Below are 18,506 nucleotides of genomic sequence, written 5' to 3'. Positions count from 1 at the left end.
AGGAATTCAAGAAAGGAAAGAATGATTGTGGGGTGGGTTGGGATGGGATGGAATTGGGGTAGTCACAGAGAAGGTAGAAAAAAAATCAGGGTCTTGAACAATAGAAATCTGGACTCGGTCTCGTGAAATCAGTGACTTCCTCATTATTCAGGTCTTAACAGTCACTAACTCAAAGCAGAAAATGTGAACCTACTACCTACCTAGAATATAGAAATGCCAGCAGCTTATCCAGCAGGTGGAGTTTCCCACTAGCCTCAATCAGGTGGTCTCCAATTTCAAAGGGCTCAGGCTCCACACCTGGAAAAGAAAGAAGCCATTCCCAGTCATGTGACAGGGCAGACTCCTTGATTAGAGAAGTTGGTAGGTATTTAGACTGCATGCAGCAAGAGAGGCCATCTCCTTCCAATTGATAATGGGCCCACGTCTCATCTCTCTTTGAGGCATTTTATAATTGTTTGCACAATGATCTCAGTGCTGCTTGACACCAATCACAGAGCCTGGCACACTCAACAAGCCTATAAAGAACTAGCAAGCCTATTTATTTAAAGAACTAACCCACTCTTTAGGAAACTGAGGCATGGGGAGATGCTAAAGGTCAAGGAAACACAAAATTGAAATCCTGAGGCTCTCACTTTAGAAAATGAATCAAGAAATAGGCTTAGATGTATAAACTAGGGATCCCCAAGGTATGGGTAGCAGTCAGATAACATGGAGGGCTTCTTTCAAAACCTACATGTTCCCAATGTCCCCTCCCTCTTAAAAAAAGTTCTGATATGCACCTAATTAAGATTCTGTGAAATCTGTGAACAGTTATAGCACTACCTGGCAAAGACTCCCTTAACATGACTGCAGCAGAACCTCCGCATCGATCCCATCTATGCTGGAGCCTCCATGGCCACAGAAGTCCTACAATTGCTCCAAGGGCTACCAATCAATGAATCAAAAAAGCCTCAATTTGAATGAAAATGGAAACACTACACATCAAAATTTATAGAATGCAGCTAACGCAGTGCTTAGGGGGAAATTTACAGAAGTATGCCAGATGAAGGGAAACAGCAAAGGACCCTGAGGAGGAGCAGACGTAAGGCAGGCGGAGAAGCAAGAGAAGGGTTACCCAAGTGAAGAAAGCACTTCGAGAAAGAAGTAACCAAATGTGTCAAAGGTTTCCAAGAGGTTAACTGAAATGTGAACTGACATGTGACCATTGGTTGGGCAACATGGAGGTCACTGGTGAACTTGGAACAGTGGTGATGCAAGGCTGACTGAGTGGGAAATCTAATAGTGAAGAAATAACCAGATAAACCCAGATAATCACACCATCCATAACACTGGCCTTGAGTCTTCATATCACAGACGACAGAAAAATGCAAAAAAAAAAAAGCTGAAGAATGTTTCTAGATTATAGGAGAATAAAGAGACATGAAAAATGCAATGCAGAATCTATGACAGGATCACAGATTTGAAGAAAAAAAAAAAAAAAAACATGGCCATAAGGGATCCTAGGGGCACAACTGAGGAAATTCGAATATGAATGTATTACATAACATCAATACAGGGAAAATGAGAATAAATAAAGTAGACAGTAACTACAGGCGATTCTTTTGAAGAATTCTGCTGTGATTTTTGGACATAGAAATGTTACAAAAAGTAATATGGGGACAAAGCACACAGCCTCACCATCAAACAAATACGGGTGATCCACACACTTCCGAAGTTGGGACAAGACGTTCTGAAGTTTAACTTTCTTTGCCATCTCATTTTCAAATGCATCTGAAATTTTTTTAAAAAGGGAGAGATGGACTACTGAGCCAAAGGAAAAACAAAAAACAAGAACCCTAAGTTTCCATAAATAACCTTACTTATTTCAATAATATATCTTTCAAATCTATACCGACCTCCCAAATTTCACTAAATGGCATTAAGAATAAACAGCATCCATATGAAATTTTCTTAACCATCATTTTTTTGTTTTAAGAATGAAACCTAAACTATAAATTGAACTCAGGAGTACTTTGTTACCCTTTTTCAAAATTCTAAATTTCCTTCTTAACTGTTGTTATGGAGTCAAGGGACAAAAAAAAAAGAAAAAGAAACTTGAGAGATTGTTCTACTCCTATCTTTCCCTTCCCACTCCCAATTCCTCCCAGTGAATTTGATTCAACAAAAATGTTTTGCAATCTGTTAAATATCTGGCAGCGTAGGAGAATAAAAGGCATGACGGTGACCCCTAGGAATGTTTGCTTAGTTACAGACAAGAAAAACTGCATAAGGGGGAAAGGAAATTTCGCAACTACAACAACCAATGAAATCTGAGTTACATTATAACATTTACAATACTCTGCCACAGCCTCACCGTAGCTGACCCGAATATTATTCAGCATACAAAATCCCAACCCATATTCTTGTTATACAAAGCGAGTTCAGGGAATCAAATATTTCCCTGCATGAAAATCACCTCATTCAGTTTCTAAATGGACAAGTGCCCTCTGATTACCTAGATCTTTCATCAGAATGGCCTTGTAGTATTTCTTCTGCAGTGCTGACATGCCGTGGTACATCACGACTTCTGTCTTCTTGGGAAGCTCTGTAGCTACCTCTGCCTTCACTCGCCTCAGCAGAAACGGCTGCAAGAGTTTGTGTAGTTCACTTGCTGTGTAAGAATATAAAGAAGTGTGGGACAACAGTAGGACCAAGGGATCGAACGAGTAGACAACATACAGCAATTTATTTTTGTTTCTCATTTTCATGTTAATTCTATGTTCTAGGCCAATATGGTAATTTTTCATAGTATTTCTTCCTTCACTGAGTTCTTCCCAACTCCCGGAATCTTACTGGCTCTTAACCCATGAACTAGGATTCTCAAAGAACTTGATTCTTACTAATAATCTCATTTGCATAAAGTTCTTTTGTTTTCAGGGCATTTTTGCATTTACTCTCACTGATCAGCGTAACAGCTTAGAAATGCAGGGCAAGTAAGTAACACTGTCCCCATTTTTATAGCTGAGTGAAGTGAGGCTCAGAGAAATTAAGCAACTTATCCAAAGTCATACAGCTGGATGTGAATGTTGCCAGCATTCAGATTTGGTTCTTTTGACTTCAAATCCCTTGTTCCTTCCCCAGCTGTCTTGAACTTCAAAAACTAGCCAAAATTAGAATTATTCTATGTGTAGGGTTGCTAGAAAAAGCAAATAAAAATACAGGTGCCCAGTTGAATTTGACTTTCAGATAAACAATGAATAACTTTTTTTAAGTACGTCCCATGTAATATTTGACTGGGTGTCCTGTATTTTATCTGGCAGCTGTAAGCATCGGGGCAATCAGAGCAGGTTCCTCAGATAATCTTCAGCCTGTGGTATGGGGAAGTTTGCTGTGAGAAGTCCCGCCAATTCATACTTACCTAATACATACATACTCACTAGTGGGCATGCCTACCATTTGTTTTGAATAATCATCCTAGGATAATTATCATAGGGATACACGGATAATTCTACAAGGCAGAGGGGCAAAGGTACAAGAGGAAGAAGACTACAACTGCCAGCTGTATGAATGAGGAAGGCTTCTCTCCTCCCTTCCCATCTCCCATCTATACCAGACTTTTGGTTTCAGTGCAGTGTCAAAAGAAACACCAGTGCTACAGAATGCTGAACAGTAGTTTGGGATTATAGCAGCAATATACTTTTCTGCCTCAGGAAGTGGCATGGAAAGTTAACAAAATCTTTATAGAGATAACAAGTTGGGGAAAAATGTCTGCAAATCAGCAGGCACTTTCTACTTCCAAAAATGAACCAAATAAGCCCTAATGTAACAAATAAAAGAGTCAAGAATAGCAGACAACTGGAAACAACATGAGGGATCTAACATCTACTTTACATTTATGGCTCTTCATCTCCCTGGAAGGTGTCCTCTGGTTACTGATTCTTTCTTTTCTATCTATAGCCACTATGCACTAGGGCAGTTTCTGTGCCAAGATACCTTGGGGAAGATTTGTAGGAAGGCAACTTGCCTGACTCAGACTCTTTCTCAATATCCTGGTACCGCTGAACAAAATCTTCCACCTGCTCCTTGGAAAAGAGATCAGGCTCCACAAAACTGAGGAGGGAATAGAGCTCTTGGAGGCTGTTCTGGATGGGTGTTCCGGTTAACAGGAGACTGAAGACTACTGAGAACTCAAATACATAAATAAATAAAATTAAAAATCCATAGAAGGCAAGACTGAGTTACCCACCATAACCTTTCCCCATATAGAAAGAGGCATGATTTCATGGGATGACCAAGGGGACATGGAATCAGGTTCCAGCTGTATACTAGCTGTTTGATACAGGAAATAATATCTCTTCAGTTTCAACTCCAAGATGCGATTAATAATTCTCTGAAGAAGATACTATTATAAGGATGTAAGTAATATCACTTTGTGAACTCTGAAGTGCTACATGAGTATTCAACAGTTACTGTTATTCAGTCTATGTGAGGAGTTAAACTGTGTTACTGCCTAAGTAGAAAAGTCTACTGAAGTGTCAGAAATACAATGCATACATCCATGCAGTTTGAGAAGCCCAAAGCTATAGCATCAGGCCCCACCACTACAAGCAAAAAGCAAGAAGATCTATACCAAAAGAATGTCCTTTTGGAAAACTTTATGGTGCATGCATCATATACAAAACACCAAGACTTCTCGATGTTTCTGGACACAGTGCTATATACAGCCCCAAATGGAAAGGAATCCTTTAAATTTTGAGCAACAGATGAGAACACCAACAACACCAAGAACGTTCCCAGAATAATTTCCTCACTTAATCCTTCTGAGCCTTAGTTTCCTTAAGAATGACAAGAAAAGGCTTTGGGGCCAGCAGCAGAACTTGGTTTCCCCACTCCAAATCCAGGGTTCTTTTATTATTCCTGCTTCTCTCCTCCCATTATAAATTAGTCAACTGGCATGGTAGATTTTGAAGGAGTCTTTTATAAAGTTGGACACCAGTATGTGACCACTACTATGGTTTGAATGTGACCCCTCCAAAATTCAGGAGTTGCCAATGTGATAGTATTAAGAGGTTAGGCCTTTACGAGGTGATTAGGCCACGAGGGCTCCTCCTTGTGAACAGGATTAAGGCCCGTATAGAAGACGCTTCATGCAGTGTTTGGCTATCTTGCTCTTCTGCTCCCTCTTGCCCTTCCACCTTCTACCGTGTGAAGACGCAGTAAGAAGGCCCTCGTATATGACTGGCACCTTGATCTTGAACTACCCAGCTTCCAGAACTGTGAGAAATAAATTTCTGTTCGTTATAATCGACCCAGTCTGGTGTTCTGTTATAGCAACACAAATGTACTAAGACAATAATAACCTCCCAGGAAAGAGACACTGTTAAAAGTCCCTACAAAGAAGGCAAAGGACACCAGAGAACAGAGGGGGCACTGCCAGGGGACAGCAATCTTCGAGACTGGGCTAATAATAAACAATGATCATAACTGCATTGAAACTCTAAAAACTGCAACTTTTAGGCCAGTAAATACTAAAATCAAATCTAAGACTTTCCTCCAAATGACCTCTAAATTTATTTATTAATTTATTATAGGATAGGGACCAAACTTCAATTATCATCACAGAAATTAACATGTGTGGTCTCATGTATGAACAAGCCTTTACCAGGTCAACAAGAAGAAGGGTACTTTACATTCTACTGGCTCCTCAGAAAAAAGGGCAAATCTAGGCACAATGATATTTCTCATTACTTTGCCAGAATAATGCAAGAGATCAAGAGAAGTGAATAAGAGCAAGTGTATCATACTCAAAAGTATCACAAAGACAAGAAAGACTGAGGCAATGGTCAACTGCGTGAAACTGGTGTCTTCATGACTATGTGAACTGTCAATATTTTTTAAACAGGCAAACTGGGGGAGGGGTATACGTCCAATATATCTGCTGTCTCTACAAATTCTTCTGCAGACAGAAGAATTACAATAAGATTATTTTTAAAAAGAAATTTCCCCCTTCAAGATGATCAAAAGACAGTTGAAACTTTCTAAAAATACAATGTATTTTATTGGGGTAGGATCTTATTCATTTGAGAATCAGGTTTTAGTAAACATTATCTCCTATATAGATGACAAGAAGAAGGGGAAGTTTGGCCATATTAAGACTTCTGTCACACACAAAATGTTCATTTAGCCCTGCAGAAATCTGGTTGGCTGAAAAAAATATTTTAAATTTAATTGACTGTATATAGGACTACACTGATATTTTTTTAAAAGGGAGATATGGGTGGAGGGAGGGTTGGATAGGTGGAGCACAGAGGATTCTTAGGGCAGTGAAACTACCCTGTGTAATATAATGGCAGATGTATGTCCTTATACATTTGTCAAAATCCATAGAATGTACACCACCAAGAATGAACCCTAATGTACTGAACTTGGAGTGACAATGATGTGTCAGTGTAGGGTCATCAGTTGTAACAAATGTACCACTCTGGTGGGGATGTTGATAAGAGGCCGTGCATGTGGGGGAAGGGGGTATAAGAGAAATCTCTGCACCTTCTACTTAATTTTGGTGAGTTTACCTCTGAAAGTGTCTTATGCAGCAGGGAGCTTTGGTTTTTCAACCTGTGAGCTTCATCCACAACAAGGACACTCCAAGGGAAGCTGTGAGGGAAAATCCAACCTTTCAGTGTTATGTAACTCAAACACATATCTCATAATCAAAAATCTTACTACGAAGCTGTGACTTGTTAGAAAGACTAACAGTAAGCCCATTCTAATTAGAAATATAGCCTAATTACCTTCCTATCTGAGGGGCTGCCATGTACATAAGGAAATATCTGGATAAGGTAGTAAAATTAAGAAAAAACTTTCCCCAAGATTGGAAAGGCCTGTGCAGAAAGGAAGGAGGCGAAGAAAGAAAGGAAAAGAAAACATTTGTGACCTCTTACTATGTGTTCAGACACCGAGCTCAAGGCTTTGTACGTTATTTAGCCCAAAAGAATACAGTAAGTAGACATAATTGTGCTCGTTTTACCAAGGAGGAGACTAAAGCTCAGAAAGGTAGGGTGACTTGGTCACAAAGGTGGAAGTGAGATTCAAACCCAAAAGAAAAACCAAGAGACAGTGGTGTCATAGTAGCTAAAGAAGTGTTATTTTAAAATGGAGTAGTGGTAAATAGGATTAAATGTTACAGAGATGGACAGGAAGATACATGCATTGGATTTGTTAACATGGCAGTCATTGATGGCTGTTGCCAGAGCATGTTTTGTAATAGGCAATAACAGCAATAATAGGTTATAACAGCAATTACTCAAGAAGTTTAAGTCATAAAGCATACCCTTTGAAAGACAGTACCGGGAAGCCACACCAAAAAGAAATTCAAAATATGAAAAAGATATATGCATGTATATATTCCAAGCTGCACTATTTAAGGCAACAAAAACCTGAAAATAAACTAAATATCCAATAATAGGTGATGAAATATTATATAACACTGTAAACGATAAACATGATTATGTTGCAATAAAAAAGGCCTATGATAACTAAAAGACATAAATATTGTATATCCTTTTTTTATAAATATGAAAACTATGCAAAAATGATAAAGTGAAAGTTAAAAGATTTTTAGCTTTTTGTTTGTAAACATTGTAGAATCCCATTATGTTATTTTTATATTTAGAAAACTAAATGTATATACAGGAAAAACAGAATACTGGAAAGATAATGGGTATGGGGAAAAAAATCCTCACAAATTAGAGAAAGCTCTTGAGCAGAAGTTGGCCTTACAAAGAGGAAATGCTCTTCCTCTGAGGCTACAGAGAAAATCCAGAGGACAGGTGGAGTAACAGAGATACCCACTACCATTCACCTGTGAGAGTGGTACAAGGGGAGGGAGAACTGGGGATCCCAAGAGAATGCGGGGAGGCCAAAGAGTGCTGAGTAGCACGAGCAGGGGATGCCTTTAAGAACTTCAAGGATTAAGCGTCCAGATGAAGTTAGATGGTGGTCATGAGACAGGGAAGTGTCTTTAGAATAGTGCTTGGCACTGTTTGAATTAGCATTCAAAACAGATCAGGTCCTATTCCCTTGTGAAGGACTAGACACTTAGGTTTTTATACACATAGGTATCCAATAAATGCTTGTTCAGTGGAACAGACTACAGGGAGGTGGATTTTGGCTCAGTGAAAGGAAGTACATCAAATTACTCATAAAAGGACACAGTAAACACTCATGAACTTTCTGAAGACCCCTCATATTAGAGTAAAATCTCCAAACAGTCCTGAAAGGTGTCTGTGCAAGTTGCAGTGTAAAAAACCAAATATCTACTAACCACCAATCATGTGTATTTAATCTCATTTAATTTTCACAATTGCCATCCAAGATAAGTAACTTAATTATCCCCACTTAATAGACGAAGAGACTGAAGTTCATCGAGATTAAGTCGCTAACCTAAGGACACACAGCTAATGAGTAGAGGGCTGGAACACAGGACTCCTGCCATGCTGCCCATCCGTAAACAGGACTCACGGAGGACATACCAGGAAAGGAGACCAGACATACCAGGAAAGAGACAAAGTACGAAAATATGAAGGAAAGACATGACTTTCAAGATGCTTTCAACACAGTTTCTGAAGTAGTGTAACATACTCACGATTTCAGAAATGATGCATCTTTCAGGCAAATCTGAAAAATTAAGGAAGACAAGTTATAGAGGTTGTGTTGATAAACTCCGATAGTAATCAGCTAGTTTCTTTTCTGTTATCTCTCTTAAACTACAGGATTTATCTAAGTCTTATTTGCTCACTAAGTAAAAAAATGTTCTGAGCATAATTACTAAATAGTGGTATCTTACAAATAGAAGAGAGGCAATGATTAAGTGAAAGGTCTTGTTTCAGTGATCCAGACATTCTTAGCTTGAAGAACAAGGACTTAAAATGAGACTATAACTAGGAAGTGTCCTCTACTCCTATCCTCCAGTAACACATATGACACCTCAGTCCACAAAACCCTTTCCCCTCCCTGCCTGCCTTCTCCTGTTCGTCAGTCAAGAGGCAGGTCAAGTGCCACCTTTCTAGGAAGGCTTCTCCCTTGATCCCCACCAGGAAAGAGAGGGAAAGATATCTAACTAACGTGAAGCACAATGATCCTTCACTTCTTTGGTTCACAGCCCCTCCTTGAGAACCTGATGAAGGTAGACTCTTTTCACAGAAAAATTGGTGCTCTCAAAAAAAATTAAATATAACTTCAGTAGATTCTACAACTTCTAAGGTACCAGGTTAGGAGTTCTTGCTGTAGAGAAACAAATGGATACCTCATAGGTAGTCAGTAGCACATGAAAACATGACTTCTGTTTTAGGTTTTGCTGAAGGTGGGCTCTTTCCTCCTTGTTGCCTGCATATGTTACACAGGAAAGACCTGGAGCAAATCTGAATCCAAGAAAAGAGGGAGATAAACACAAATACTAGAGCCATAGGACAGGGTGTGCATATATGAAAAACTACATTTCATAGAAGGATTGCAGTGTGCAGACCTCATGAAGCCCTGCAACCAGAAAGGGTCTTAGGACTCTAAATCTTATCTAGAGTAATGGCTGAACCTCAGGGCAAGTTCCTGTGTGAATAGGTAGAAGGGTCAGATCTAAGAGGGTCTTGTGCTGATTCTAAAAATAAAATTATTTTTCCATGTTAGTTACTTCCTATGTCACTATGAAAAAGATGGTTTCTCCTTTAGTTCAGCAAAATTTACTAAAAATGAGTACTGACCTTTAAAGACTGCCAAACAGTAAAAATAACATCCATTAGACCCTCCCTCATCAGATCCTCAGTTTGTCTACTTACACTGCTTCAGTCCAGAGTTTTCTGGAATAAATCAGCTCACTGATTCTGACAATATGTTGTTTTATCACATTTTATACATCATCCAGAAAAAAAAATCTTAATAAATATAAACAATAACATTTCAGCTACATCTACTCTGTACCTCTCCATCTCTTCTTTCCAGTTCCTCAGAACAGACAAGGGACAAAGAATCAGAAATGGTCCTTCATCATTTAATCTTCCTGCCAAGTAAATGAAGAGAGCAATAGTCTGGAACACAGAAAAAGAAGGCAGTTTTGATCACGTTTCCCAATGACAAACAACCACAAAGTTCCCACAATCCCGTAGGGGATACAAACTCTTATGTAAGACTTGCTTTACAAAGAAATAATGTATAATCTTCCACACATTAGGAGAGTAATCCTTTCCTAGAGTGAAATCATGTAAGCCTCAATATACTTGCCAAAGAAATTTATGGCACTCAATTACAGTTAACAAGCAATGAGGCTCAATATTTAGGTAACTGAAACTCTAATGCAGAGAGAAAAAAGAGTCAGGAAAAACAATAGATATCAGCAAAAACAATGCAAATGATGGACAAGATCAGGAATACTCTGAAAACATAAGGCAAGAAGTGCCAAGATATGACTGTAAAAAGAACCAATCATGTGGTGGCCCTCCGCTGCTCCAGGCTCTCCAGAGTGAGGATGTTTCCTTCTTTCCTAACTTCCTTTTTCCTTCCCCTACTGTTTTCCTTCCTTCCATGTGTATTTATGGGTGCCTTCTACTTGCTAGGCACTGATCTAAGTTCTGGTCATACAACAGTGAACAAAACAGACAGAACTCCTAGCTCTCCCGAGCACACATTCTAATGAGGACAACAGACAATGAATAATCCTCATAAGCTTAAGTATGGATATAAAATGAAAATCTTTGTAAAGCCAATGGGCATACTTTGAGAGATGCCAGTACATAATTCTGACTTCAAAGTTGCTATGATATACAGGGAAAATAACACACTTTTGTAAAACAAAAATGTGTGAGGAGCCTCTGTCCCCAAATGTTGAGCTATTTCTAAGAAAAATCTATTCTAAGGATATAATTCAAATTCATGAGAAAGCTATATGCTCAAAGACGTTCACCTGAAGATTAATTTAAAAAGCACAAAAAAGGAGGGAATTCAGCATTCCTCATCTGTAGAACATTTAAATAAATTATGAAGAATTCTCTTAATGGAATATTATGCAGCCAGTTGATAATAATGATTGTGAAGAATAAAATGGAACAATATGCAAACTGTATGTGCAATAATTCAGTCATGCAAAACATACATTGCTATTCATGGTTGTGTTTAGACTGCTGTGATTATAGGGTGGCAGTTAATTTTTTAAATGTGATTATATTAATTTTATAATGGAAATAATTTTTTTTTTAATTAACTACGGCTTCTCATCCCAAACTGTGCCCAGAGCAACCCTCTAATAAGTGATTTACTAGATATTAAAACCACTCTGTTTAGCTTTCTCTGATGATGTAATTTAGGGAAACTTTATTATTTGTTACCATAAACCAGTTATGTCTACAAAACAAATTTGGAGTCACTAGTGAATTCTACCAAAGATTTAAGGAAGAAGTGATACCAATTTACATAAACTCTCCCAAAAAACTGAAGAGGGGGGAATATTTCTTAGCTCATTCTATGAAGCCAGCTTTACCCCAATACTAAAACCAGACAAGGACATTACAAGGAAAGGAAATTATAGACCAATATCCCTCGTGAACATAGATGTAAAAATTCTAAATAAAATTTTAACAAAGCAAATTTGGAGACGGTATATTTTGAGGAAGCTTAAAGGGGAACTATGCGAACACCCTGGAGGACAGCAAAGGACAAATGGGATTTGCTAGCTCTGAATGAAGTCAGTTGGGCAATTCCAGTGACCGAGGCAAAGGAGGCTGCAGGGAGGGCCCTTTACTGGTCCAAGAGCCTGTTAGCCTAGCTTCCAGAGATTCTGGGAGACTGATCTTGTTTTAGTTCCAAAGCTGTCAATTCGGAATGTACTAGGACCAGATCTGTTTGCCTGAGCAAGCCAAGGATAATAAATGAGATGCCTCAGTGTACCCTACTCAGAGGTCATACTGTATTCTGAACAACTGAAACCCTGATGAGGTACACCTGGCTTAAATAAAGTAGTCTCCAATACATAGACTAGCCTGTGTGCGACTGCTCCAGCTCGTATAACTTCGTATAATGTATGCTATACGAAGTTATTACGTTGCAGAGTTGCAGGAGTGAATTGGCATACTTGTTACCATTATGTAAGCACTTGGCACATAGATTTCAGATTTCTCTACATTGCCAATATATCGACTTTTCATCTTCCAGAACTTTATTGACATCTCTTAGCGGGGGGGGGGGGGGGGGTTGAGCTTCTGAAAGAGCTGATGACAGCATTGCTCTTTCTGTGTTTTCACTGAGATTTGGAAATTTTTATCTCCATGGTTTCTGATCAAATTGCCTGTGCTATGTACCCTGATGTACTGGCTTTCTTGGGTATCTCATAGATAAGTAAACCCTGTGTAATAAATCCAAGGGGTGTCTGTGACCAGACTTTTCATCAATGCAAGCCCACTATTGACATGGTCAACCCAGGGCAGTACTGGAAATCACCCTACCAGAAGCACTGATTTCAATATACTACCTGCTTAACAATGCTCAAGGAGGCCTGTCTGATTCTCCAGGTCTCTAGACTCTATCCTACCTCCTTTTAAGGCCATTAGATGGCCAAGTCATTTTGAAAAACATTGGGTACTAACTCTGCACTTCTCTAGCATGGTAGAGAAATGGGAAGTAAACCCACCCCTGCTGAGGAAGGAAGATTAATATTAGAAGTGATCCAGTTAACTACATAAAGTATTGCTACTGAGGTCAAAGTCAGTCTGATCCCCAGACAGGTATATTTGCTTTACACTGGGAAAAAAACCTGTGTCCCGGCCCCTTAACTGCAATTCTAACTCAGGCATGTCTTCTCACAGATATGTCAAAGGCCGGATAAGATAAGGGTAGTGACAGAACTCCAAACCATCCCCACAACTAGAAAAATCAATTCCAAGGTTATGATCTCTTAATAAAGATTCAGGCATTTCCCCTCCTAGTATAAAAATACATATTGTAGCTAACAGCTAAAGATGGTAACGAGTTGTCAGGAGGTATGTCAGTGGAGGTGGGCAGTGGTCATTCCATAGTAACATACCTGGCAGGTCTTACCCAGGCCCATCTCATCTCCCAGGATGCAGCCATTTTGACAGTGGAAGCGCTGGGCTAGCCAGTTGACTCCCTCCAGTTGATAAGAGCGTAGATGAATCCCTAGAAAAAAAAGATACAGCAAGTCTGAAAAGCAGACATTTCAACACATACACAGGCAATGTTCTAAGACTTTGAATGAAGAACATGGCCTAAATTCCCATGACACCAAACCGTACTGGCTGTATCTTTTGCTGAGAAGTTATGGATATGTAAACATTTACTGACTTCCAACAGTAAATTCCAAGTCTGACTTTTCCGGCAGACTTACTCACCATTATATTCAAAGCTCTAAAATAGCCTGTCATTGTTACCTGATCCACTTGACAGATGTAAGTCAGCTTGGGATTTGGCCTCTATGCTGCCTGTGCCTCATGCCAGTGTCCGTTCTTGGAAATGCAGCATTACTGATGCAAGTTAACAACAAACACATGGACTGTACATGTGTCTGCTGGCTTAACTGCACCCATTTAAATTTGCCATCAGTGCTAAAGGAAAGACTGAGACAGGACTACATTAAATTATGCTTCAGCAGAAAGTAGTATTGTTAAAAATGAAAATGATGTTTCATAAAGGGTGTTTAACAGTGCACAAGGGTGGCAGACAACGTCTGAAACCCACAGGGGGCTTCTGCTGCCTCTCTTTTCTCTTTCCCTTGGGAAAAAAAAAAATCCAGTTTCAGAGAACGGCAGCCAAATCTTAAGAAGGGGGAAGACCCTAACCATACTTTACATAAGAACTATTAACAAAAATATAACTTTCTGGCTTAACTCATGACTTAAAAAAATCTATACAGTACATAAGAATTATAGCACATTAAAAAAATTAACAAGTTATTTTTATTAAGAATTTATTAAGTACCAGGGACAGTAGCAAACACTTTACATAAATTATCTCATTTAATTCTTATACCAATCCTATGCAGTAGGTATTATCTCATTTTACAGAGTAGAAAATTCAGATAATCAATGAATATTAAAATGTGAAATGTAGAGACTTCTGTTTCCAGAAAGATGGATTATATTAATTCCCCCTATTCGCACAACTAAAACCCCTGAACATTATATATAAAACAAACATAAGAAGACTCTGAAAGATGGACTCAAGAAGAAGACTGGCTGAGGACCTGGGGACCTGGGAACCCAAGGAATGACAGGGTAGTAAATTCCCTTGGATTTTTTTTTGCTTCATATATCCCAGACTGGGAGGTCAAGAAATCAGAAAACACCAACTGGTATATGCTTAAACAAATACAAAACAACAAAAGCCCTTTTCTGCTAGAAAGTGGCAGCCTAGCATGACAGAAAACTTTTAGACAATAACTGCTCTATTTTAGCCAGGTCAAGAGGCTGAGAAGGGGAGCCTGGACTTCTACCTCCACCTGGCAGTAACAAGGCAGCAACCCCCTTCCCCTGCTAGAGCACTGTCAGACAAAGACAGTTACACAGAAAGTTTAAATACTCATAATACAAAAATGTCCAGGTTTCTATTAAAAATCATTCCTTATACCAAGAACTGGGAACATATTAAACTGAACAAAAAAAGATCATCAATAGGTGCCAACATCCAGATGACACAAGATGTTAGAATTATCTGACAAAGGTTTTAAAGGAGTAATGACAAAAATGCTTCCACAAGCAATTATGAACATACCTGAACAACTGAAAAAACAGAAAGCCTCAGTTAAGAAAGAAAATCTCAGCAACGAAATAAGATATAAAAAAGAACAAAATGAAAATGCTTAAATGGAAAAATACAATAACCAAAATTAAAACCTCAATGGATGGTATCAATAGTAGAATGGAAGAGAGGAAAGAATCAGTGAACTAGAAGACAGAACGTAGAAATTACCCGATCAGAACAACAGAGAGGAAACAGGCTGAAAACAAATGAACCTCAAGGAACTGCAGGACTGTAACAAAAAATCTAACATTTGTTCATTGGTGTCTCATAAAGGAGAAAGAGCACAGCGCTCAAAAAGTACTCCAAGAAATAATGGCCAAAAACTTCCCAAAGTTCGCAAAAGACTTACAGATTCCAGAAGCTGGTGAATCTCAAACATGAAAACCCCAAAGAAATGCACACCAATACATATAATTATTAAACTGCTTAAAACTAAAGACAGAAAACATTTTGAAAGCAGCCTGAGAAAAACACCTCTTTACTTTTATAGGGGAAATACTATTTGAATGACAGAAGACTTCTCAGCAGAAACCTTGGAGGCCAGGAGGGAGTGGCACAACATTTTTCAAGTATTGACATAAAAGAACTGTCAACCCAGACTCCTATCACCAACAAAAATAATCTTCAGGAATGAAGGGGAAATCAAAACATTCTCAGATGAAGGAAAATGAAAAGAATCTGTCATTAATAAAATAAAGAAATGGAAGTCCTTGGGAAGAAAAGGAAATACTAAGAAACAGAACCTTGGAACATCAGGGAGGAAATGAGAACACAGCAAAGATAAGTGTAAATACAATAGGCTTCCCCTTCTCTTGAGTTTTCTAAATTATGTTTGACAGTTGAAGCAAAAATTATAACATTGTCTGATGTGGTTCTAAAGGTATATAAAGGAAATTTTTAAGACAATTATGTTATAAACAGTAAGGTAAAGGGAAATAAAAGGAGGTAAGATTTCTACACTTTACTCAAATAGGTAAAATGACAGTATCGGTAGTCTGTGATTATATAAATATATAAATTTATACATAATGTAATACCGTAACAACCACTAAAAAAGCTATACAAAGAAATAAAAACACTGTAGATAAATACAAATGAAATTCTAAAAAATGTTCAAGTCATCCACAAGAAGGCAAGAAAAAAGAAAACAAATGTAAAACAGAGAGAGAAACTAAAAACAATAAAAAATAATAAAATGTCAGACTTAAGCTCTAATATACCAACAATTATGTGAAATATACACGATTTATCAATTAAAAGACAAAGATTTACAAAGTAGTTTTAAAAACATGACCCAATTATTTATTGTCTATAAGAAACTCACTTTGGGCTGGCCCGGTGGCGCACTGGAGAGTGCGTCGGTTGGGAGAGCAGTGGCGCGCACGACTTCCCACCTTCCGGACTGGGTGGCTGCTTCCTCTGCTATAGTGACGTTCCCCAGTCCGGTGGGCAATTCCTGCCAACTTGACGCCAGCCGCCATGACACCCGCTCTGAAAGCAGCTGCGGAGCAGAGAGAGGGGCCAGCGGTGGTGCATCATCCTTGTATACATGAGCTACATTAGTAGAAAAAAAAAATCCCTTCATCAATACATCAGATCCTATATAGGATGGCTGGTGCTCTCACTGGCTGAGCACGGTGCAGGCGCAACACCGAGGGTTGCGATCCCGTTGCCGGTCCCTGGTACGGGCGTGACGCCAAGGGTTGCGATCCCGTTACCGGTCAGTAAAAAAAGACAAAAAGGAAAAAAAAAAAAAAAGAAACTCACTTTAAATATAATTATATAGATCGGTCAAAAATAAATGAATGGTGGGCCGGCCCAGTGGCGCACTGCTATAGTGCGCCGCTTGTGAAGCGCGGCGGCGCTCCCACCGAGGGTTGGATCCCACATGCAGACTGGTTCCCGCTCACCGGCTGAGCGAGGCACGGGAGCAACACCGAGGTTTGCGATCCCGTTGCTGGTCCCGGTCCGGTACGGGGGCGACACTGAGGGTTGCGATCCGTTGCCGGACACGGAAAAAGACAAAAAGGAAAAAAATTAAAAATTAAAAAATTAAAAAATTAAAAAATTAAATAAATGAATGGAGTGGTAGGCACAATAGAGGCCCTCACAAAGATGTCCAAGTCCTGATCCCAGAATAAGTGAACACACTACCTTCGGAGCCCTCTCTCACACAGGTTCTTAAAGACTATTCCCAACACTTGCAGGGAAGTAGGCAAACACACAAACATATAAAAGTTAACCAAGATATGTCAAACATATAAAGACCGGTCCATAAATTCATGCTTAAATTGGATTCACACTCCTTACAGCCACAGATCTACATTCTTCTAGACTCAAGTGACCGGTGTAGAGAGAGAGGTTTTCCTCTTTCATGTCTTCTTCCTCTCCATTTATCTTCATCCATCCCTCTTCTAAGCTGAACGTAGACCTGACCCTTTGTTTCATTCCAAGAATAAAAACACTTCACTTTCGTGGTACTCAGCACATAGTATGAGTTCAATAAATACTTGCTAACACTTTTAAAAGCACTCGCATCCTCTAGTCTAGAACACCAGGTGGGCAGGGCCCATATTTGTTTCGCTCACGTCTGTATCCGGCGCCGAACAGTACACTCTCAGCAGCTATTCATTAAATATGACTAAAAGACTATATTACTATTACAGATGCACGATTTGGTCACACAGTTAAGACATGCACCACTTTCCCCATTTTGTAAACGGGAACACGAGGTTCGGAGAGGTTCAGTGGAGTCAGCAGCCCAGAAACAGAGCTGGGTCTCTGGGTCTGCCGGAAGGAAGGTCAGCCCGGCTGCCGACAGACCTCAGGGGACTGCAGGTAAGGGCCAGTCAGTGTAAATAAAATCGATGTTAGGTGCGGTAACGAGCAGACAAACGGCTTGGCCGCAGTTTTCAAAATACAGCATTGAGGGAGAATTTACCAGTGGTGAATTATCAAATTACTGCGCATGCAAAGTAAACGGAGAAGAAAACTGCAGCTGGGAGACGAGTTCTGATAGTTTACCCAAGCAACCGATAACCCGCCCCAGGCCAGGCCTCCAAACGTCCCGGAACAGAAACTTTAAGCCCACATCGTAGTGGCGCCAGGACGTCCCCCTGCACTTCCGAGGCCCGCTCTCTGCGCCAATAGTCCCTGCTTTCCCCTCCCACGCCTGTTTGCCTCGGCCAGGCCTGGCTCCCCGGCCCAACCTCATTCACTCCGCGTCCGCCAGCCCACGGCCGGGGGAAGGGAAGGCCCTGGCGCAGGCAGGTGAACAACCACGGGACGGCCCACCCGGGGCGCACCCGGCCTGGGAGAGGCCGGTACCGACGCATTGGCCAGCCTGGGCGAAAGTTCGCCCGGCGCCCACTCACCTGTCAGCCCCCACTGCCGTAAATCCTGCTCCTGCACCCGCGCCCGCGCCGCCTGTGCTCTACCCTCAGTCTGAAGGGCCAGTAAGAAGCCGGGCATGTCGCCCTGGAGGGTCGTGGCTCCCACGCGCTCCATGGGGCTGGGAGAGGCTCCGCCCCGCGCGGCCCGGCGCGCTTCTCCTTGACACGCCGGGGCTGGTCCAGGCGCCGCAGACGCTGCCGCCGCCCGCAGAGGGCGCGCCGCGAGCTGGTTTCTGCACCAGACCTAGTGATCGCGGTTGCCCCTCAGCCTGCTCGGGAATTCTTGCAGTGCCGGAGTGATGCTGCTGCTGCTGCTTCTCAGGAATTGTGCCTCTGACT

The 18,506-nt window shown here is 40.4% G+C and overlaps 1 protein-coding gene across 1 annotated transcript in view; it reads right to left on the bottom strand.

The window, feature by feature from the left end:
* CHD1L (chromodomain helicase DNA binding protein 1-like) overlaps window positions 1-18,282 on the bottom strand; it is a 42,800-nt gene extending 24,518 nt beyond the window's left edge. The window contains exons 1-10 of the mRNA XM_008590448.1: window positions 18,150-18,282; window positions 13,043-13,155; window positions 9,952-10,058; window positions 9,284-9,398; window positions 8,624-8,655; window positions 6,552-6,633; window positions 4,004-4,166; window positions 2,495-2,650; window positions 1,678-1,770; window positions 201-297 (exon numbers count right to left, since the gene is read on the bottom strand). Coding sequence (XP_008588670.1) covers window positions 201-297; window positions 1,678-1,770; window positions 2,495-2,650; window positions 4,004-4,166; window positions 6,552-6,633; window positions 8,624-8,655; window positions 9,284-9,398; window positions 9,952-10,058; window positions 13,043-13,155; window positions 18,150-18,282 — 1,091 coding nt within the window. The remainder of the gene's footprint in view (window positions 1-200; window positions 298-1,677; window positions 1,771-2,494; window positions 2,651-4,003; window positions 4,167-6,551; window positions 6,634-8,623; window positions 8,656-9,283; window positions 9,399-9,951; window positions 10,059-13,042; window positions 13,156-18,149) is intronic.
* Between the last annotated feature and the right edge of the window lie 224 nt (window positions 18,283-18,506).

This window comes from Galeopterus variegatus, unplaced genomic scaffold, assembly GCF_000696425.1.
Source record: "Galeopterus variegatus unplaced genomic scaffold, G_variegatus-3.0.2 Scaffold6107, whole genome shotgun sequence".
NCBI classification, from domain to species: Eukaryota; Metazoa; Chordata; class Mammalia; order Dermoptera; family Cynocephalidae; genus Galeopterus; species Galeopterus variegatus.
This window is presented reverse-complemented; position numbering and strand designations above follow the sequence as displayed.